At 43.4% G+C, this 23747-nt stretch overlaps 1 protein-coding gene across 3 annotated transcripts in view; it reads right to left on the bottom strand.

The window, feature by feature from the left end:
* LOC137561501 (tyrosine 3-monooxygenase-like) overlaps nt 1–23747 on the bottom strand; it is a 57653-nt gene that overhangs the window by 13199 nt on the left and 20707 nt on the right. For 2 of the 3 annotated variants that reach the window (XM_068272801.1, XM_068272802.1), the window contains exons 6-9: nt 20183–20328; nt 16543–16678; nt 13701–13770; nt 9827–9883 (exon numbers count right to left, since the gene is read on the bottom strand). In XM_068272801.1, coding sequence (XP_068128902.1) covers nt 9827–9883; nt 13701–13770; nt 16543–16678; nt 20183–20328 — 409 coding nt within the window. Of the gene's footprint in view, nt 1–435; nt 554–9826; nt 9884–13700; nt 13771–16542; nt 16679–20182; nt 20329–23747 lie in introns of all 3 variants that reach the window. The other variant, XM_068272803.1, reaches the window with a different exon arrangement.

Below are 23747 nucleotides of genomic sequence, written 5' to 3'. Positions count from 1 at the left end.
CTAATAAGGCAGATCCCATCCCACATACTCAGCAGAGTCAATAGTCCAGAGATCAATTCAAACAAAAAACGAGCAAAGCATAAACATCAAAACATCACTCATAGGCCCATAGACTACCCATACCCACAGGTTCATCATGGTAAGCTATCTTTCATTAAGGAAGCAGTTCAATGAATTATACTGATTGAGTCCTCTAGGCGATACCGTGTCAAGCGTGTATATCCAGTACGCCTCTCTCTGAAGCAACAATCTGTCCCGTTTGCCACCCCTCCGTGGTTTCTTGACAAAATCAATGACCAGCCCCTCAAGGTCACCAGTGCGATGGCCCATATTGGCAAAGTGCACCGCCACTGGTTTAGTTACATCTAGAGTTTTACCTTTCTGCAGTGCTTCAATGGCAAGTCGGATATCACTCCTGTGATGTTGAAAGCGTACCTTAAAGGCATTCGTGGTCTTCCCCACGTATGCCAGTCCGCACGGGCACCGTAACATGTATATACAATATTCTGTATTGCAATTGTAATAATCTCTGAGGTAATATCTCCTTCCACTCCTAGGGTCAGAAAAATATTTTCCAGTAATTAATGAATTACAGACATTGCACTTATAACATTTGTAACAGCCCTTCCTGTCTGAGAAAGCGAATGGAGGTTTTTCATATTTGTTAATTGGATCAGCCTGAACCAATATGTCCCGTAGGCTTTTGCTTGACCTGTGTGAGAATAATGGAGGTTCATGCAGGGTTGGATTCAAATCTGTATCTGATTGTAAGATGGTAAGATTTTTGCCCACTGATTTTTTAATAGTCATTGCCAAGGGGCTGTAATCATGGACCAAGGCTATGTTGTTTTTCGCCGGTCTTTCCTCCTTGCCTTCCATTATGTCTGTGGCCCTTTGAAGGGCCTCAGTCAGTACATGCTGTCTGGCCGTGGCGCGAAGCAGCAGCCTATAGGATTCAAATGGACACGGATCTCCGCCCCCGCTGGCACAGGTGGGCACACCGGGGTGAGTGGACACCGCCGTAGTGGGCAATTTTAGACAAGCAGACAGCACATGGCTGGCCTTAATGTGTGAGCCAGATGCCATGTCTCCAGTATGTTGATGGGCAATAAGAGGATCCATTGTATGATGATTGGTATTGTATAATGTTTACATGTGATGCGAGGGATGAAGGGGAGGAGTTAGCCTTTGATTGTCATGGGAGGTTCTCTATCTTGCAGAGTATATATTTTGTGTGCACTGATTTGGTGTATTGTTTGTTTGCACTGTCTGAGGAAGGGGACCCGCCGTGGCCCCGAAACAATTGTCAATTTCACGTGCTTATGAAGCAATACATTGAAAAATTTGCACTTTGAAAAGGTGTGCTGACCTGGACTTTTCTACTTTGCTGTTGAATTCTTGATGCTGGGGCTCAGCATCTACAGGCCATAGCACCCGCAGTTTGGGTAAGGTGTGCCACCTCTACACCAGAACTATATGATATTAATGATACCAAATCTGGACTCCCAGTTGCTACACACTTTCGGTCCAACGGACACAGCATGGATGATCTTCGTGTCACTGCCCTGAAGGGCGGCTTCAAAACGTCAAATGACCGATTAATAGCAGAAACAAAATTTATAAATTGGTTCAAAGCTGTGCAGAAGGGTTTGAATAAGGACAACAACTTTCTATATTGGTATGAGATTGATGATATATGAACTGTCTCAGCCACTCTAGCTGAACTTGTGAACTAAGAATTTACGATACCTCTGGGTCAATCCTAAATACCAGGTCTGTGAGCAATGGAGTAAACAAGGATCCTTATCTTACCCCATTTAGATGGTCTGTTTGTATTAAGGCATCTTAATGACGTATTTATGCTTGAAAAAAATATCTGTTTTCCCTTTTGATGTTGCATGTATATAAGCTGTCTGTACCACCAGCTTGCAAACTAACAGGATGTAAACCTGACGAAGGCTGCAAGGCCGAAAGCTTGTTTATTCTTATTCATTTGTAGTTAGCCAATAAATGGTATCATCCTGATTTAAAACTTCTTAATTCAGAAATGGAAGGAGTATGGCACAACTGTAAACCTACCAAGACAAGGCCATCCACCTAAACTCACAGGCCGAACAAGGAGAGCGCTGATCAGAAATGCAGTCAAGAGGCCCCTGGTGACTCTGGACGAGCTGCAGAGATCTACAGCTCAGGTGGGGGAATCTGTCCATAGGACAACTATTAGTTGTGCACTGTACAAAAGTGGTCTTTATGGAAGAGTGGCAAGAAGAAAGGCATTGTTAAAAGAAATCATAAGAAGTCCCGTTTTCAGTTTGCCACAAACCATGTGGGGGACACAACAACCATGTGGAAGAAGGTGGTCTGGTCAGATGAGACCAAAATGGAACTTTTTGGCCAAAATGCAAAACGCTATGTGTGGCGGAAAACTAACACTGCACATCACTCTGAACACACCAACCCCACTGTCAAATATGGTGGTGGCAGCATCATGCTCGGGGGTGCATCTCTTCAGCAGGGACAGGGAAGCTGGTCAGAGTTGATGGGAAGATGCATGGAGCCAAATACAAGGAAAACTTGGAAGAAAAACTCTTGGAGACTGCAAAAGACTTGAGACTGGGGCAGAGGTTCACCTTCCAGCAGGACAACGACCCTAAACATAAAGCCAGGGCAACAATGGAATGGTTTAAAACAAAACATATCTATGTGTTAGAATGGCCCAGTCAAAGTCTAGATCTAAATCTAATCGAGAATCTGTGGCAAGATCTGAAAACTGCTGTTCACAAACGCTGTCCATCTAATCTGACTGAGCTGGATCTGTTTTGCAAAGAATAATGGGCAAGAATTTCAGTCTCTAGATGTGCAAAGCTGGTAGAGACATACCCTAAAAGACTGGCAGCTGTAATTGCAGCAAAAGGTGGTTCTACAAAGTATTGACTCAGGGGGCTGAATAATTACGCACACCCCACTTTGCAGTTATTTATTTGTAAAAAATGTTTGGAATCCTGTATGAATTTGGTTCAACTTCTCACGTGTACACCACTTTTTATTGATCTTTCACGTGGAATTCCAATAAAATTGATTAATGTTTGTGGCAGTAATGTGACAAAATGTGTAAAACTTCATTTCCTCCCTTACTTTTTCTTTTTTCTCCTTGAAACTGCACAGTCATATCTAGCTTGCTTTGTAAACACATGTGAGCACAACATATATCATATTTCAGCAACTTCTCCCTTCTCAGCCTTGTGTCACACTAAGCTGCCCTCAGCCAATCAGTGAGGAGCAGGAATGTGGGAGGGGAGATGACAAGCTCCCTACTCCCTGGCAATATACCAAATAGAGCCAGGCTGACTGAGATAAGATTTATTACAGCAGATTATGATTGTATTGAAATGCTTGCAATGCAGGGTCAGGTTGTAGAATGCATAAGAACATAATAAACACAAAGCACTGGGTAAATGGAATTGGATTTTATAGCTGACAATCCGACTTTAAAATTAACTTGGCTACCAGCGATACAATTTGGGAGCAGGAGATTTGCAGAAAAAGGGTTAATCGTTGTAATAAGCTGCCTCATACTGTGATTAACAAATGTTAATAATAGCAGGTTATGGGGAACTTCAGAGATCCCTTCCATATCCCAGTTAAAATATCAGGATGGAATTAATATACAAATGGAGAAACATTTAAGGGAATTGAGATTTTCTAGAGCAGGGCTCTATAATCTGGTGATAAATTGGCCGTGTGATAATTCTAATAATCCTCTGAGCAGTTAACACATGATTCCTGATGATCCGCCAGCACATGCAGTTCTTTAAAGCGGAACGGAAGATTGCTATAAAAAAACCAGTTTCACTTACCTGGGGCTTCCCCAAGCCTCCAGCAGCCGTCCTGTCCCGCGCCGCTCCTGCACGATCCTCCGTTCTCCCGCTGCCAGCTAGTTTCAATACTGTTGACTTGTAAGACGATGGCAACTGCGCCTGCGTGCCCCAGACCACGCGTATCTTTCTCTGCGTTACAGTCCTGCAGTGGACGGTAACGCGAAGAAGGATACGCGTGGCCCAGGGTGTGCAGACGCAGTTGCCGTCGAGTTACAAGTTGGCAGTAACAAAACTGCACCACAGCTGGAGAACGGAGGATTGTGCAGGACCGGTGCGGGACAGGGCAGCTGCTGGGGGCTTGGGGAAGCCCCAGGGAAGTGAAACTGTTTGTTTTTATAGCAATCTTCAGTTCCACTTTAAGAAAGAGGTAACCACTTTTTTTTTCTAACTAGTTGATATTTTACTAGAATAATATAGACTATTTGCTTCTGCATCTATACCATAAATTCAATAAAAACCTGTCTCTACCATCCTTCCTTCTCCCCAAAATTACTTCCCCTTGGTAATGGCCTTTCAGTTCTTAATTTCTCCTTAACCTCAAAAACATGTAACTGTTAAATATCTACTAATTCTAATAATTCAGTCAAAATGTATAGATATACATGAATAATTATACATGGACACAGGTTACATTCACTTTACTCTTTGCTATGATGTTTCTGTCTATTGTTTATTTGTCTCTTTCATTCTTTATTCATGGACCAACAGTTATAAGCTCTCAACATTTCGAGAGTTTGTATTCATACTCTACAATATTTGCTAATTTTAATGTTCTGCTCACTACATAATAGGGATGATCGGAACAGGCGATTTCCGATATTGAGGTAATTCCACATTCCGCGGTAACTAAATTCCGTCACCGCCACATTCCGGCGGATCCCCGCAGTATTCTGCGGAATTCCGCATTCCGGCGGAACCATTTCCACAATGTTAAAGGGAACCTAATGGATGTTTCCTTTTAAACAAATGCCAGTTTCCTGGCAGTCCTGCTGATAACTTTGGCTTTAGTGGTGGCTGAATCACAATCCTGATTACAATTTTTTTTTTGGAGCAGCAGTAGTTGTCGTAGGCTATGGGACCTAGAGGTGGTTCCACGGCAGTTATTACAATTTTTGTTTGGAACAGCAGGAGTTGTCATAGGCCATGGGACCTAGAGATTGTTCCACGGCAGTCATCACAATTTTTGTTTCGAGCAGCAGAAGTTGTCGTAGGCCATGGGACCTAGAGGTGGTTCCACAGCAGTCATCACAATTTTTGTTTGGAGCAGCAGGAGTTGTCATAGGCCATGGAACCTAGAGGTGGTTCCACGGCAGTCATTACAATTTTTGTTTGGAGCAGCAGGAGTTGTCGTAGGCCATGGGACCTAGAGGTGGTTCCACGACAGTCATTACAATTTTTGTTTGTAGCAGCAGGAGTTGTCGTAGGCCATGGGACCTAGAGGTGGTTTCACAGCAGTCATTATCGTTTTTTTTTGGAGCAGCAGGAGAAGTTGTAGGCCAAAAGCATGGGGTTAGGATAGAATATAACGTCGGACAGCTGCAAAAGCTGCATTTTTATGATCTTAAAATGCAAAAATATGCAGCAGAGTTTGAGAGGGAGAACATTTGAGGCTTGAAAAACAGCAAAAAATGTTATTTAGTCTGTCTAATCTTCATCATGAATCAGTGAGAAGGGCCTTGTAATTATCACTGATCCATGACTCGTTCATTTTAATGAACATTAGTATGTCCACATTGTCTGTGGACAGATGGGTCTGTTGGTCGGTGACCACCCCACCTGCAGCACTAAATACTCGCTCAGAAAGAACACTGGCGGCGGGGCATGCAAGAACCTCCAGTGCATACTGAGCGAGTTCAGGCCAGATATCCAGTTGTTTTGTCCAATACTCCATGGGGTTATCATTACTCTCCATATTGTCTGGAGCACTGGCCAACCCCAAGTAATCATTCACCAATACGGGCCAGCCGCTGGTGGTGACTACTTTGCCCGCTGGTGGTGCTGCTGCTAGAAGGAGTATCTGGCATTGGCTGACAAAATTCCTTCAACATACTCAGCAGGTTCACAGATTGGCTATTGGTGTTGCTGCTGGGAGTGGGACCACCAGACCTTTGCTGAGTATGATGAGGCTTGGTAGCTTGGGCCCGGGATACAGGTGCAGGAAATGCATTTTCTACCCAAAAAAGAAGGGCATCCAGGATGTGGCCCATCCTGGCATCTGCTTGGGAGGCGGGTATGAACTGCTGCATTTTCCCCTTGCACCGGGTATCTAAGATGGTGGCCACCCACATGTTGAGCCTTGATTTTAGAGTTTTAACCCGGGGGTCCTTACGGAGGCACTGGAGCATAAGCACAGCCATAGGGAAGATTAATCACCTCTTCCTGGCTGTCAGAACTGTTGTCATGCTCCAGCTCCACATCAGAATCTTCCCACCCCCGGACAATGGGCTCTTACGCTTCCACAAGCTCTGCCTCCTCATCCAGAACTTGAGCATGCTCACTCACTCCCCCACTTAACTGACCACTGTTCAGTAGGTCTCCCTCCCCCTGTTCGAGCACTTTGTCAAGAGCCTTGTCCAGCATGAAGACAATAGGGAGCACTTCTGATATGCTGCAGTGCTCCTCACTGACCAATTTTGTTGCCTGCTCATACTGCTCCAAGACTTTGCACACCTGTCCAATCAGCTGCCACTGGTCCACAGTAATGTAGTCCAATGGCCCTGTTCTGGAGAAAGATGTCTGAGACAGGTGTAGCCTGACCGCCATTTGCTGCTCCCACAACCTCTCCAGCATGTGGAGGGTGGCATTCCACCGCGTCGGACAATCAGAAATAAGCCTGTGCTGCGGCAGGCTATGGCGGGCGGCGCTACGGCAGTTTCAAGGCCGCGGTGGCGGTTGCGAAGCGACGGATGTGGGCTGACACTTTTCGTGCTGAGGCCACAGCATCCTTCCACCCATTAAAAGTTCGTAAAAATTTCTGGACTACAAGATTGAAGACGTAGGCCAAGCAAGGTTAGTGAGTGTAGCCACCTTCAGAAATGGTGGCCAGCATGTTGGCACCATTATCAGACACTACTACACCTGGCTCCAGTTTTCGGGGGAAAAGCCACTGCCGAATCTGATCCTGCAAGGCTGCAAGGATTACAGATCCAGTTTGCCTGTTCTCGTCCATACATTTCAGTTTCAGCACTGCTTGGCATCGATGGTGCTGCAGACCAGTGTAGGAGCGGGACCACCTGCTGGGAGGCTCAGCATCGGCGGACTGGCCTTGGACAGAACAGGTAGCAGAGGGAAGTAGAACAGGCCTCCCCTTCAACCCACGTGGCCGCACCACCAGCTGAGATGCCCCAGATCTAGCACCCTCCTCAGCAGCACCATGGAGGGTGACTCAATGGGCGGTAAAAGTTAGATACTTTCCCTGCCCATGCCTGCTGCTCCAGCCATTCATAGTGAAGTGCACCTTGCCACCGACAGCGCGATCCATAGACCGGCCGACACACTCCACAATGTGCTGGTGAAGGGCAGGGATAGCATTCCTGGCAAAATAATGGTGGCTGGGGATCCGCCATCGTGGAGCAACACTGTTCATCAGTCTGCGGAAGGGGGCACAGTCCACAAACTGGTAGGGCAGCAGCTGTTGGCCCAAGAGCCTTGCCAGGAGCGCATTATTTTTGACAACAGAAGGATCACTTGCAGGGAGCATCCGCTTCCTCTGCAACATTTCTGGCACAGAGGCCTGACACTGGAACACTGGTGATTCAGAGGAAACCAACAAGGGTGATGATGCCGAGCCCTCTTCCAGCCTGGCATGCAGAGGGATTTGAAGTAGAATGGGACGCAGGTTGGATAGGGACAGGACGACTAGAAAAAGAAGAGGAGGGGCCTGTTGCTGTCTGTGGTGGTTGCGCAGATGACTTATCAGACCTGAAGTGCCGAACGCGCTGCCCGATTTGCCTCTGCTCACCGAATTACGGCACACAGAACAGACTGCCCTGGATTCATCCTCTTCCAGAACAGTAAAATAATTCCATGCAGGGGATGTGTGTGCACGTGGAGCAGTGGTGCGACCTATTCTAGCATGTCGATGCTTAGCATTGGACTGGTGGGTACTGACAGATGGGAAAGCACTTGCAGGCTGCAGGCCATCCATCTGCTCGGTTTCTCCATGCTGCTCAGTGCTCACGCCTGCTAGTGCCTAGCCCACCAGATGGCGACCACGTTGGATCAGCCGCCTCATCATCCAAAACATCATCCAGTTCAACCAAAGCATTGGAACCCATAAGTGACTCTTCTGGTCCCTCCACCTGGCCACGAAACACCTCTGTAGTTGACTGGTGATGTTGATTGGTGGTGGTGACACAAGCTCCCAGTTGTGATGTATTAATGGATGAATAAAACACAGGGGTCATTTCTGTCACCACAGAACTAGAGATGGGCCGAACGGTTCGCCGGTGAATGGTTCCAGGCGAACTTTGGGTGGTTCGCGTTCGTCGGCGAAGGCGGACTTTTGCGGAAGTTCGATTTGCCCCATGATGCTCCATTAGGGTCAACTTTGACCCTCTACATCACAGTCAGCAGGCACATTGTAGCCAATCAGGTTACACTCAGTCCTGGAGCCACTCCCCGCCTTATATAAGGCAGGCTCCGCCAGCCATTACACTCACTCGTGTGCCAGCAGTAATTAGTGAAGGGACAGCTGCATCAGACTCTCTCATAGGGAAAGATTAGTTAGGCTCTTGGCTTGTTAGCTTGCTCCTGGCTGATTGTTATTGCTAACATAGCACCCTTCACCCTCAACAGCTCTTTTGAGAGCTAATGTTCTCCTGATGTTTTTTTTTTTTTGTTGCTCACTGACACTGACATTATACAGCCCTATCTGTTGCAGCTGGACCTTGGTAATTGTTATTACTGTGCCAGCCAGGCCCTGCCTAACTATCTATACTGGGACACCTACCTATGCCTACCTAACTACTGGGGCACCTACTTACCTATACGGGGACACCTACCTACCTACCTATACTAGGGGACCTACCTATGCCTACCTACCTATACTGGGACTCCTACCTATGCCTAGCTAACTACTAGGACACCTACCTATGCCTACCTACCTATACTGGGTCTTCTACCTATGCCTAGCTAACTACTGAGGCACCTACCTATGCCTATCTACCTATACTAGGACACCTACCTATGCCTACCTACCTATACTGGGACACCTACCTATGCCTACCTATACTGGGACTCCTACCTATGCCTAGCTAACTACTGGGGCACCTACCTATGCCTAACTACCTATACTGGGACTCCTACCTATGCCTATCTACCTATACTGGGACACCTACCTATGCCTACCTACCTATACTGGGACTCCTACCTATGCCTACCTACATACAAGAAGATAATAAGGTTGTTGCTTCATTGTGGACAGAGCAAATTTGATCAGCTGGACAGTCACTGTTCTATCATTGAGTTACCACAGCCCCGCGACCATACCAGTCCAGCACGGCCATCACTACACAAACAGCTGTTTGTGGTGCGTTACATAGTGAGTTTGGTGTGTCAGTGTGAAGCAGTACTCTAATTACACTCCCTGATTGATGTATACACATGCAAGATGTTTTAAAGCACTTTAGGCCTGCAATTTAGCATTCAATGTGATTTCTGCCCTTAAAACGCTGCTTTGAGTCAAATCCAGATTTTTCCCCGGGAAAAATGGAATTGTCAATTTCCGACCGGAATCGTAGAAATGGAATTGCCAATTTCCGACCGGAATCGCGGAAATCTCCAATCCGCGGAATCCTACGAGCAACCCTACATATAGGACTGTAACCTTCTTATTGGTTAGATGATCCAGCATGCATTGTTCTATGTATATCTTTTTGAACCAAAATTCAATAAAAATGTATTGAGTAAAAAAATAAAATAAAAGCAAGTTATGTGGTCTGACTTACTGTTGCCAATTTCTCTATTTCTTCATCTGACACTCCTAGTGATGCAAGACCAATATCCTGCAAATAAATTAACTCTCATTAATATAATCAAGCATGAATATTTGATTTTTATTTTTTAGAGCCGAAACCAAGTACTGTTGGGTGCACATTATTATTGATGCTCTCGTTTTTTCACCACACAAAAAAGTAAATGTCAATATGTTCCCCAAGGTTGTAAGTAAGGATGCTTACATACGGGCAGCTGAAGGCAATGAATTCACTGCTTGTCAGCTGCTCTCTTGCCACGTGCTTGCTAGCTATCAAAACTAGAGGTAGACAGGTGCCCCCCCCCCCCATCCTTCCCCTCCATGGGGTCACACCTGAGTGAAGCTGCAGCCATGCTCAGACGCCACATGTCACGGTTCTCTGCTGCCAGGTAATGCGCTCTGAATGGCGCTCATGGGTAGCAGACCAAAGGCTTATCTGCCCCACAAGCGTGCAGTGCAGCCCACCATCTGAAAAAGGCCTTAAGAGAGGCTAAACAAAGCAGATACTTAATGATCGGATGCCAAAAATTTGCAATGAAAAAACAACTATAAAAGTTAAGATGTACTAATGATTATGAATAAATCTTGTTGAAGAAGCACTTACCCCAGCTATCAAAGTAGGTGAAAGCACTTTAGCTGATAATGCTCTGAACAGCCCAGTTTTAATAGTATTTTAAATCTCACAGTGATGCCACATACAATTGTTTGGGTGATGCAAAAACACTGGGCCACTAGATGAGTAAGGCTGACTGTAATGCTAAACTAAGAGCAGAAGCTCTCTGGGTGACATAATTTTGTCTAGAAAAACTTTCCATGTGTGATGTTGCAACTTGCAATGTTATGTAGTAAAAACACAGTTCTACCCACAAGGAATGTAGATTGGTAGGTTGTCTTTAATAGATTCTTCTCTTTACTGCTGGGATTCAAACAACCTTGGATTTTGTAGTCAGACTCACAGGCTTTGGTCTGTAAAAGTAACTGAAGCCAAACCCAGAGAGACAGGGAGCCATCAGCCTCAAACAATGTCTCTGTTGTGATATGAAGCATCCATTAACCTGTGTGCCTTAACAGCGGCAGTTCCTACTCTCTTTGGTTCTACGCACACAATCTGACAGCCTATCAAAGAGGGTCCTGCTCTGCAGGATCTTAGCAAGCACATTTTTAATCCAACAAACATACATATAATCATGGGCCTATACACCCATTTTAGTAATAGAAATAAGCAAAAACTATACCCAAAATGCATATACCGTAGTTAAATTATGTTCTGTTGCAATAAAGACATTGACATTTAATTATTACTTACCATACAATACAATACAATACAATAACATTTCTTTAGCGCTTTTCTCCCATAGGACTCAAAGCGCTTAGGCTCTCTCAGATTCAGTTTACATACTTAATAATAGATGGTGGTGTGGGAAAATGTACGGTGTCATACAACATTTGATTTTGTAAAATTATTTCAAGATCTAAGTACAAAAGAGTCAATGGAATGTATGAAAATTACTTTTTGAGCAGCGTGATGTGTTTTAACCACTTCAGCCTTCAGTCGTTTTCACTTTATGCATTCGAGCAATTTTCACCTCCCATTCATTAGCCTATAACTTTATCAATACTTATCACAATGAACTGATCTATATCTTGTTTTTTTCACCACCAATTAGGCTTTCTTTGGGGGGTACATTTTGCTAAGAGCCACTTTACTGTAAATGCATTTTAACAGGAAGAATAAGAAAAAAAACGGAAAAAAATCATTATTTCTTAGTTTTCAGCCATTATAGTTTTAAAATAATACATGCCTCCATAAATGAAACTCATGTATTGTATTTGCCCATATGTCCCGGTTATTACACCATTAAAATTATGTCCCTATCACAATGTATGGCGACAATATTTTATTTGGAAATAAAAGTGCATTTTTTCCGTTTTGCATCTATTACAATTTACAAGTTTAAAATAAAAAAAAATAGAAATATTTCATCTTTACATTGATATTTAAAAAGTTTAGACCCTTAGGTAAATATTTACATGTTTTTTTTTTTTTATTGTAATGTTTTGTTTTTTTTTGTTTTTTTTTGTATTAAACAGTTTATTTGGGTATTTTTGGGAGGGTGGGATGTAAGCCATAGTTTTATAATGTAAATGTGTCTTGAGTTTTATTTTTTTCACTTGTAGTTGTAGTTTTACTTTTTGGCCACAAGATGGCGGCCATGAGTTTGTTTACATGACGTCACTCTAAGCGTAACATACGCTTAGAGCGACGCAGGGGGGACGTTACAGCCAGAAAAAGCACAGCTTCCAAGAGAAGCTGTCGCTTTTTCAGCGGGGGAGAGCAATCAGTGATCGGGCACCATAGCCCGATTCACTGATTGCCAGGCTAACGAAACTGGGCCGGGAGCGCGCGTGCACGCGGGCGATCGCCCGCGGGAGCGCGTGGACGCGCACATGGCCTCCTGGGCATAGCTACTATGTCCAGGAGGCCAAAGTAGTTAAAGTCTTACTAAATCTAGAAAAAAACACTGCCCTGTGTCTCTTACTTTGTCTCGGTAGGTAGGTAGGTAGGTAGGTAGGTCGGTAGTGGTGTGTGTGGATGCCTTCACCTGCAATGACGCCTTCACGCCTAATAGCTGCATATGAACAATCTGGGGAGGGTATTTACGTCCTGTCTGATATTGTACACAGGAATGTACCTCTATAAATCCCTGTCTGTCCTCCCTTCTAGCTAAAGGTGGCCACACACCATAACATTTTTTTAAAATTTCTATTCAATTCAAGATTTGCAATCTATTTTTCTGATTGATTGTAACATTTGAAAAATCTGACCAATGTGATAGTGTACCACACATGTACAAAATTATCTAAAACTTTGAGAAAATGCATGGGTCTATACATTAAGACATTGACAATCTACCCTACACAATTTAATTTTCATAAAAATTGATCAGAAAAATCTACCACTTCCGATTGACTTGAAAAAGGGAAATCAATCAGATTTCCAATTCGAATAAAAAAAAATTGCTTTTGATTTTTCATATGCAGGTATTAAGGCCTAACTATGTGGGCAGCACTCTCACCTTGCAGCACTGGATCCCCAGTTCTAATCCCTGCCAGGGAAAAACACCTCAGTCCATATGCAATTAACTTTTTTAAGTTTCACCTAGGAGATAATTTTCATATTCTCTGTAAAAGAACATTTAAGCTTTTTACAATTGAAAAAGTACTCAAAAGCTGGTGAAAAGGTACTATCACAATTATTATTTTGTATTATAGTATTATTTTGCTCGCTGGTGGTTTAAAAGGCATTTTATGAGAGGGGCCCATATGCAATTAACTTTTTTCTCTAGAGTGTTCTCCTGGGTGATATTTTTAAACCTGTCAATAAAATGCCTTCTAAGCAACCAGAAAGCAAGACAATACTCAGTATAATTTTGGTAGTACTTTTTTACTTACTTTTAGGTACATTTTTAGTTGAAAAGTACTGGAAAGTTATTTTAAATCAAAGATGAAAAATGATCCCCTAAGAGAAAACTCAGGAGAAATAGTGAATTGCATATGGAACAAGAAGAGGTGTGAAAATATCACCTAGGAGAAAGCTCAGGAGAAAATGTGAATTCAATATGGGCTGTCATCTCCCAGAGACTTCTCTTCTGGGAGGAGAATTCTGCCTAATAAACAGCCTAGGCTAAACATCACTGAGAGGGTGGGGCTATATATCAATATACAGCAATCTAAAGATATAGGAATTATTTTCGATGCTGAAACAGGATAATTAACACAAAAGTGGGTATCCTGAATATTTTACTACATTCTACTATATGCCTTTACAGTGCCTCTTTAATAGTTACCTGTGAGAACTGTGCAAACTCTCTGTCAGCAAGCATGGGAATATGGCCCAGCAATTCATGGCAGCAGTCACTTTAGGAAAAACATAGGGAAAGTCATTTTAGGCTTAAATAAGGGGATAACATATTGAAAGATCCATTCAATAGTATCATATATTATAAGATTTATATACATAGAAACAATACTCGTAATATGATTTATTATAAACATGTATAGCCTTACCAAGACTCTGCTTATTTAGATTTATAGACAAAGAAGATGTTACCAATTTCCAGGCAGATATAGTAAAGGAAATCCTTTTTAGAGCCAATAAACTCATAATTTTGGCATGGAGGTCTCAACCTGTTTCAACGTCAGAACCTGGATTAATATGGTCATATAAATAACACTCTTTATAAAAATCGGCCACATAAACAAAAATAAGTCCAGATAAATTTAGAAAATCCCCCGGATGGACTCATTTTGCTGGTGACTTAACCTTCCTGGCGGTAAGCCCGAGCTGAGCTCGGGCTATGCCGCGCAGGAGGATATCTCAGCCACTGGTGGGGCGATTTGCCCCATTTAAAGTGCTGTACGCGCAGCTAGCACTTTGCTAGCCGTGCGTACAGCTTGATCGCAGCCGCTCTGCGGCGATCGCCCGCACGCAGTGGCAGAAGAGGGCCCCCGCCAGAGCCCTGCGCTGCCCGGACCAATGATTTCCAGGCAGCGCTATGGGCTGGATCGGAGGTGTCTGACGTCAGGATGTCGGCTGACGTCCATGACGTCATTCCGATCGTCGCCATGGCAACAGGAGAAGCCAAACAGGGGAACGCGTTATATATGCGTTCCCCTGTTTGCTGTTGATGCCGTCGACGATCGCACTAGAGCAGGCATGGGCAAACTCGGCCCTCCAGCTGTTACGGAACTACAAGTCCCACAATGCATTTGCCTTTATGAGTCATGACTTGTGGCTGTCAGACTCCTGCAATGCATTGTGGGACTTGTAGTTCCTTAACAGCTGGAGGGCCAAGTTTGCCCATGCCTGCACTAGAGGGACACATGCGCCCTCTAGTGGTGTTTCATGTAGCTACCACTCTGGTAGCTTTACATGAAACAAAAAAAAATGGATTTCTGCCTATTTGGCAGAATAATTGAACCGCCAGGAGGGTTAAAAATGCCCTTTAAGCTACTAGCAAGCAAGAAAATACTAAGAATAGTTTTGCTAGTGCTTTTTCACCTACTTGTTACTTTTTTAACTGCAGAATGCTGAAAAGTTATTTTAAAAGAGAAAATAAACAATAATCATCCAGAGAAAATTAAGGAGAAAAAGTGAAATGCATATCAGCCATACGGTTTTGCTAATTGAAAGAAGGATGCCAGAGTAAATATGTGATGTACCATTATGTTATTTATAATAAAGGTAATATAATAAAGGGAAGAGACTGTTGCGCCATGGAATTGTGTGACCTGCATGTTAATATACAGTATTGCATTAACTGTTACCCATTGCAAATGTTAACCTCGGACTCCTATTTAATAAAAACTGATCTTAAAAACCCCATGGACTAGGTTGTGGGTTGTGATTTTTCTTTTTACATAATAAAAAATGATACTAATATAATATAGACTGACCTTGAAAGGATGTTTTTAAAATATTTAGCCTGACATTTTTTATTAGGAAAAAATGAATAACGCCTTCATATTTGTACATTTTTGAAAGCAGCATAAAGCTCCATAGTAGTGTCTGGAAATCACCTTTGCAGGTGCTGTGCAGGAGCACAACAGACCTTTTTTCTTACTTACTGTATGTCTGCAATCAGGATTTTTTATTTAATCATGAGTCACCACTGCCTTGTACACGACTGATCAGTGAAGCCCACTGTATTCTATACTTCAGACATGAGGCCAAGTATTCTGTATCAGGCCTCTTGCACACTACATAGAATTCAGATTTTTTTTAATATGATCCGATTTTTGATGATTAAAAACGTAGCAGCATGCGGTACTTTTTTAAATTGGAGTCAAAAATCGAATCGTATAAAAAAATCTGAAGAGCATGTAGTATGTAAGAGGCCTTAGAAAGTTTATTCTCCTACTTCTTGCCTTGGTGGCCACCTGCCATTGGACAGAAAGTATGTAAAGTTCAAGTTCATGGGAGAGACAGAGGAAACCTTCAGAGGTTTTGACCAGCAGGGACAGCCTTTCCTCTGAGCAACCTGAGTTGTTTCTCAGGCCATCACAATATTTTGGGCACTGGCAAGACTGTGTCAGCCTCCCTTCCACCTGCATACTGATCAGAATTTGTGGGAAAGCTACAAAGGCTTGGGACTTGAGCGGTAGATAAGCTGGGGCAGAGCTGGCAGTGGAGCGTGTACCTGCAGATTCAACTTTCTCTTCCTCAAGTTGTGTCTACTCTGCTCTCTGCCTCTCCATACAACTATGATGCAGAGGGGAGGGGTAGGGAGCAGAGCAGATGTGAGTCACTCAAGGAGGAGGAAGAGAGCACTGGCAGGGACATGTAGGTAAGATATACCAGTTCTAAAGCCAACTGTGCATAAGGAAAGGGAACATACTGACTGGGAACACTTTGGGGAGAATTACATGACTGGGGACACTACAAAGGAGCATAACACTGGCTGAGGACACAAGAAGGAAAATCACACTAACTGGGGCACTATAAGGGAGTATAACACCTTATGGGGGAGCTCTACAACTGGGGAAACCAAAAGTGTTGAGAAACCTAAGGCCAGCTGTGTTAAATCTATGAAAAGGTACTCTGATGAACACTCTTCTCACAGCAGAATGATTTCTACAGAGAACTCTGACAGCAGGGGTCACACACAGTAGCTTGATCAGAGTACTCACGGCTCTGGCGAGTGCATGAAGGCAGAGGAGTGTCTCAGGTACTGCGTTGATGGAAATACTCGGAAAGATAGACAAGCCAGAAAATCCCGAGCAGAAAGCAAACCAGCTGCTGGTCTTAGTTTAAACCCTGTTTTTTCTATGTAACACAATACAGCAAAAAGAAATCACAAAAGCCATATTAAAGCTATGAAAAATACACAAATCATTTCAGTCTTATTTGTTGCTTACTCTGTACTGCATTAGCTGAAGCTCTGCTCATTTCTGTGTTTGCATGTTAATCTCAATTCTGTAGGGTTTGGGGCATATGGATTTCAATAATTATGTACTACCGTGTAACTTTTAAGGCATATTATTATAGTGACATGACTTTTTGTTATGACCAGAAGTTTTGATTCAGATTAAAAATTCACAGCATGATTGCCCTCTCTCCCTTTGCCCGACAAAACTCTTACTTCTAACCTCATTTTAGAGCAAGGTCAGGGAACTGCATTGTTAGGATTCGGAACTCAGCTGGCTTCCTGTGGGTGCCAGCTTGTCCTCCATGTGCCCAATATGCTCTTCATCCTATTGTTAAAAGGAGAAATACCAGGAGTGTTGCTGCCACCCAGTGACAGCTCTAGGTATTGCAGGAAGTTCATCCTGTTTCTCATTAAACTAATTATTCCCCCAGGTTAGGGCCAGTGCACACCAAAAACCGCTAGCGTATCCGCAAACGCTAGTGTTTTTCTAAAGTGTTTTTTCAGAGTGATTCTAAGCATGTGCAGAGCGATTTTCAACACATGCCTAGCGTTTTTGGAGCGTTTTGGTGTAGCATATTTTTTTTTTTTTTTACAGTAGAGCTGTAACTGAACAGCTTCTGTAACAAAAATCCTTGGAAAATCGCTCTGTTCTAGCACTTTTCAGAGCGATTTTCCACTTTCCTTTACTTAACATTAAGACAGAATCGCCTCAGAAATCTGCAAAAATGCTGCAGGACCCGAGTTTGCGTTTGGAGAAAAAAACGAATCGCTCTGGTGTGCACCACCTCATTGAAATACATTAGCCAAGCATTTTTCAAACCGCAGCATTTTTAAAAACGCTCAGAACCACTCTTGGTGTGCACCAGCCCTGAGTCTGCTTTGTATGTGGCAGCACTTGGCAAGCAGCCAATTCCTTCAGGCTCACTCTGGGCTATTTATTGTTATAGTCAGCCTAATCTGAATGTGCTTTCTGATTGCTTGCTGCACCTAAAGTCTACTACTGTCTAAGCACCACGCTTGTGATCAAGGTGAGGACTAGTTCACTCTCCAAATGCAAATTACATACAGGCTTGCAACCATTATCGCAATTTTGCATCCCCAATTCACACAATTTGCGTTGTAATTCCCATTTAATAGAACGACAATCCCATCGCAATCGCCCCTAAATCGCTGCAAACAGCACTGAGAATGATCCCATAGGGATACATTAGCAACAGCGCTTCACTGGTGATCAGCAAAGCCTGCTCTAAAAGATTAGCCACAACATGATAACCTTTGTAGACAAAAAAAAAATCCTCATTATAATTTATGGAAATCCTACAAAAAGTCTACAACATAGTTTCACCTTGTAGAGAGCACTGAAGGAGTTAACGGTTAACTGTATGGGCAAAGCAGACACAGCAGTGCTTCTGCAGTCTATTCACAGCTCCTGGTAAGAACTAATTGGACAGCTAAACAAACACAGAACACATAGCAGGGGATTTCTTCAGCATCAATATGTAGAATAAAGATTTTTCATTGTGTGCTGTCTAAGAGTTCGGGCCCGCTTTAACGCCTCTTCTGCTAGAGAACTACAATAAACTAACGTATATGGAGTGAATTGGGTTGGTGTTTTAGATTGTATCTGTGGGTGAATGAGGCTGTGTGTGAGTACTTCTTTACGCTTGTAACCTGCACATAGGTGTGTTATAGACATAGTGCACAATGTTAATCCTTGCAGTGGGCAATAGCTTCCAAGTGTGAAGAGAGGACAAACAATACATTATTAGTAGTATTATTATTATTTATTTTTTTATTTACACAGTACTGACATCTTCCACTAGCAACTTTTATGGTAAAAGCGTTGGTTGTTTCAAAATTTAGAATAACATGTCAGTAGTCTAAGGTTTAAGAGAGAATATTCTGAGGTCTGTATAAAATATTGTAGTGTATTACCAAAAACACATTTAAAAAAAAAAAAGGGAAATAAAAACATGTAAAGAGCAATCATTGAATCCACTCCATTGATGACAAAGGCCTGTGATGAGTTAGGCCACATACAGACATCAGACCATAGTCTTTGGAAAATGAAAGATCACAGACCAATCTTACCACCCTTCCTGTAGTATAAGAGCCATACTCTACACAGTCTTTTCTATGGAGCTGAACTCCACATCAGAAAAAAATCATTGCAAGATGCTGCACACACAGATGCTGTACAGACACAAAAGATCAGTATCTGCAAAAGATCTGTTCCTGCCAAAAATCCATTCCTGCAAATTGCAATGATAGTCTATGAGATCTGCAGATCATCATACACACATGATTTAACTGACATTCATCTGCAGATCAGATCCACCAGGATGGATTTTCAGATCTGCAGATCTGCAGATGAATGTCAGTTAAATCATGTGTGTATGATGATCTGCAGATCTCATAGACTATCATTGCAATTTGCAGGAATGGATTTTTGGCAGGAACAGATCTTTTGCAGATACTGATCTTTTGTGTCTGTACAGAATCTGTGTGTGCAGCATCTTGCAATGATTTTTTTCTGAGGTGGAGTTCAGCTCCATAGAAAAGACTGTGTAGAGTATGGCTCTTATACTACAGGAAGGGTGGTAAGATTGGTCTGTGATCTTTCATTTTCCAAAGACTATGGTCTGATGTCTGTATGTGGCCTTAGCCATGGAAACATCTGACTAGTTGATATAACCAATAGCATAATTTTTTTAAATAATTCAGTTCTTTTATATTTTATGTCATTTAATTTGAATTCACTTTAAGAGATTTAAAAAGCCTATTTTGTACAGCATGCCATTACACACTACTTTCAGTATCTTCATATGTTTCAGGTAGCAAAATCTAGTGCCAACAATTATCTGAATATGCAAAGCAGCCACAGTGCTAGTCAATTATCTAGTCCAGTGCGGAGTCCTCTTCTGCACTGCAGCCAATCACTGTGCAGCAGTGTCTCTTTGTAGGCACCTGATGTCCCGTGACATGCATCGGGAGCCTACAGGTCGACACTTCTGCATGGTGACAGGTCTCGGTGCAGAAGAGGAGAGAACCAATAGACCATGGCCAGTGGACTAGCTAGTTGTGCTTCACTGTGGCCGCTCTGCATATTCATTTGGAGGATATAGAGAGAGGCGGGCCATAAGCACTTCTTATACAGTGGGGGGAGGGGCACCGAATCTTGGCATCTACATCTTTCCAGTATCCAATTTATCAGTACCGGGCTTTTCATTTCACAAAGATGTATATGTTTGTAAACAGCCAATTCTGACTTTTTGCCACCTTTAATCCATGCTTTACACAGTGCATTGTACCTGTGGCACATACTGTACGTTATCTGCTCGCTCTGTATGCATTTAAAGAAGTAATGATTGCACTTATTTCCTTTCTGCTTAATGCATTACCTTTAAGAAAATTGGACACATCCTGAAGTTGAGGTATAGAAGTTTCAGAGAACCCACAATATTTTTCCAGCTGGTGAAAACCATCTAAGTATTGCTTGCAAGCATAATTTGGATAGAGGGTGCTGAGGGATTTGTAGACTTGTTTCCTAGAAAAAATTATAGTCGTCGTGAATGAAATATTTACAACACCACGTTTACAGTTAACAAGCTAATCATTTAAACACGTGAAACAGATCGCTCTTCAGCCAATTCATGGACAAGCATCGGCATGTAGTGACGCAGTTCTGGATTGGAGCATGCTAATGGAGCAGCTGCAGGTCTAGCAAGATGTGGACAAGCTGGAGAACATAAGAGACTAATGCACATCAAGCCTGAATTTTTCGTAACATGTTTAATATGAAAGAGGCAATAGCATACAAGTTGTGATCCTTGCCTGTGACAAAACAGATCGCAGTGAGGATTACATTTAATAAAGTATCATGCTACTGCCATCATTCATACACATACACATAGCTCTCACACCAGGTTTTGTTTCTTTCTCTGTAATCACATGGCCACTGTTTTAAGAATCTTTAACCACTTCAGTTCCAGCAGTCTCTGGCCCCTTAAGGGCTCATTTCCATATAGCGTGCTTTCATGCGCCCTTATGGAAACGCGATCGCGGGGACAGCAGACAGTACATAGACTGCACTGTCTACCGTTTCCATTCATGCTCGGCGATTCACCGCTAAATCACCACGCATGGTTTGCTGCATTTTGGGGCACTTCAGCCCGCAATCCCATTCAGTATAATGAGTAGGATCGCAAGCCCCGCCGGGAATGACGCACAGCACAGAACCAAGGAGCTCTGTGCTGCATGGAAATGAGCCCAAAGGACCAGAGACTGCTGGTACCAAAAACAGATGCTCACCCAACGCTGAAGCCAACTATGATAGCAGAGCTCCATGAACAGGTCAGGAGCCGATTTCATTGATCACTGTGAGCAATCACATTATCTGCAGCGACGGGAGGGCAGCAGGGATAACAGGACCCAAACAGGGTGTAGATTTCAATTAAGGGGGGTGGGAGAGGCGCTCTATAGTGTGTTATCCTTTTATTGACAAATTCGCAGATAAAAATGCAAGAGGTAAGAGGTTTTCAAGCTTGTAGAGGGACAAACCCTGCGTGGTCCATGGGAGGCAGCCTAACCCCCTCTGTGGCCTGCAGCGGTGTGCTCCGTGAGTTGGTAGACGGACGCTGGTGTAGTGTCAAAATTGGCAGCCCCGCAGATTGGGCAGCCCGGCATGCGCAGTAGGAGCCTGCAACCCATTAAATTGTGCAAAACGTAAAACGTCATACATATCTCCGCTTCCGCACTACGTACACTCCCGAAATTTTCTGGGGAGGGAGGGGACCCCCAGATCGAGCTCGGTGCCGAATTGCAGCCCCCGAGCCCCGCTGGTTCCCGAGACTGATTGCAGCAAACCTATCTCAGGAACTAGCAGGGCTCGGGGGCTGCAATTCGACACAGAGCTATATCTGGGGGTCCCCTCCCTCCCCTGAAAATTTCGGGAGTATAGGAGGTGCGGAAGCGTAGCTATTTCAGGTAAATAATGTCTAACTTCCCACTGAGCATGCGCGATACTCGGTGAGGAAGGCTGCTTCCGGGCTGTCCATTCTGACATTACACCGGGTCTCTCTCTTCCCTCGGCACTTCCGTGTGCCAGTGACTTCACGACGCATTTCGGTGTATCCACGCCTTCGTCAGGTGATCGTCACTGGTGTGCGTACGGCGATTAAATGTAGAGTGGTAGTCATAGCAACGCGCACTGTGGTGCGCCTGTGCAATGGCTAGACCCGAATGCGCCCTGGCAGCCGCGTACGGTGGTGTGGGGCGTGTTGATGCAGCGGTCAGGTGGCAGTGGCCACCAATTGAAACTGCATTAGGACGGGCCTGGCTCTCAGAGTGCGTCTGATCGTCATGTCAACGCTGGAGCCAGGCAGGGGTAAATATCCAAGGCTGTCTCTTGGGATCCATTAAGGCTTTTGGTCCCTTGTATACAGAGCACAGCTCATATTTAAAACCATCATAGGAAACATCATAAAAAACATCATCATAAAAAACAAAAAACAAACATTGATAATAAAAATAATAATAATAACACATAGAGAAAGATTTAGCATAGAATAATAGTCATCGTAGTCATGATGACCAACCTCTAAAATCACTATTAGAAATGAATGAATATTGGAAATGGATGGAAATCAATGACTATAAATGGACGATATATGGTGGTAGTATATAGTGATGCATGAGGATGTGATGGGCGTTGAAACATCAAATATTGAGCCCTCGTGCATGCACAGCGGAACGCCGCGCACACAGAATCATGAATGGGGAGAAGTAATGGTATATGGTAATATGTACTGGATGGTGATGAATAATGGAAAATGCATGGAGAAATGGCGGGCGTGGGAGAAATACTTGTGGAGCCCTGCATGTATGTACAGCAAATAGCGCTGGAGGAATATATATAAAAATATATATATGGCACAAGCATAAAAGAAAAGAAGTTCATAAGAAATGCAGGGGCGTAGCAATAGGGGGTGCAGAGGTAGCGACCGCATCGGGGCCCTTGGGCCAGAGGAGCCCTGAAGGGCCCTCCCTCAACTACAGTATTATCTCTCTATTGGTCCTGAGCTCCTAATCACTTCTATCGATACTTTAAATAGTGGTAATCATTAACAAACTGTTTCTCCTCCCTTTCTTGCACCTCTGACACTGTAGTTGCCATTGGCAGGTTTTAGTGCACTGTATCAATTGTTATGTATAGAGTGCTTGGGGGGCCCCATTGTAAAACTTGCATCAGTGCCCACAGCTCCTTAGCTACGCCACTGAAGAAATGCATGAAATTGCATCATTAGTTTGCATAAAAAGTTACATAAGAAATTGCATAAAAAATTATATGAAAAGATTGCCTAAAAATTTACATGAATATTGCATAAAAAGTATTGCATAAAAAGTACATAAAGAACCATAAGATCTTCATAGCAAGTTCATGGGAAGTTCATCAGATACCTAAAAGATTCCTGTTAGTGAAGGCCATTGTCAACTAATTGGATGCGATTTAATGCAAACATGTAGTTGCAACCTTTGCAAGAGGCGATTATGGCTGATGTCCAATGTGGGGTGCATGTGGAACTGGAAGTGGAAGCTTGTGAGCGAATCCAGGTAAATCTGAAAATTGGGGTGGGGGTTATGGGGGGAGGCGGGGGGGGGATGTGGTGGAAGAGGTGACAATGTGCTTGGTGTGGGGAGGGGGAGGGGGGAAGGCGGGGAGCTGTCAGTGGAGGAAACCACTGATGGAGTATAGGAATCTGGCAACTTCCACTTCTTTATTGAGGCCTCCCGGGGTCAATGTATTTAATTTGAAAATCCAATGCGCTTCTTTTTCGCATCGTTTTTGGAACCTTAGACCTGCAGGTATATCTGAGGAAATGCATTTTAGGCCGGTGACTGACAGAGTTTCGGTGCTCTGATTGTGTTCTCCCAAGAAGTGACGTGGAACACTATGTGATTGTTTAC

Source organism: Hyperolius riggenbachi, chromosome 3 (assembly GCF_040937935.1).
Source record: "Hyperolius riggenbachi isolate aHypRig1 chromosome 3, aHypRig1.pri, whole genome shotgun sequence".
Classification (NCBI taxonomy): Eukaryota; Metazoa; Chordata; class Amphibia; order Anura; family Hyperoliidae; genus Hyperolius; species Hyperolius riggenbachi.
The sequence above is the reverse complement of the archived record's forward strand: the minus strand, read 5'-3'. Positions and strand labels throughout refer to the sequence as shown.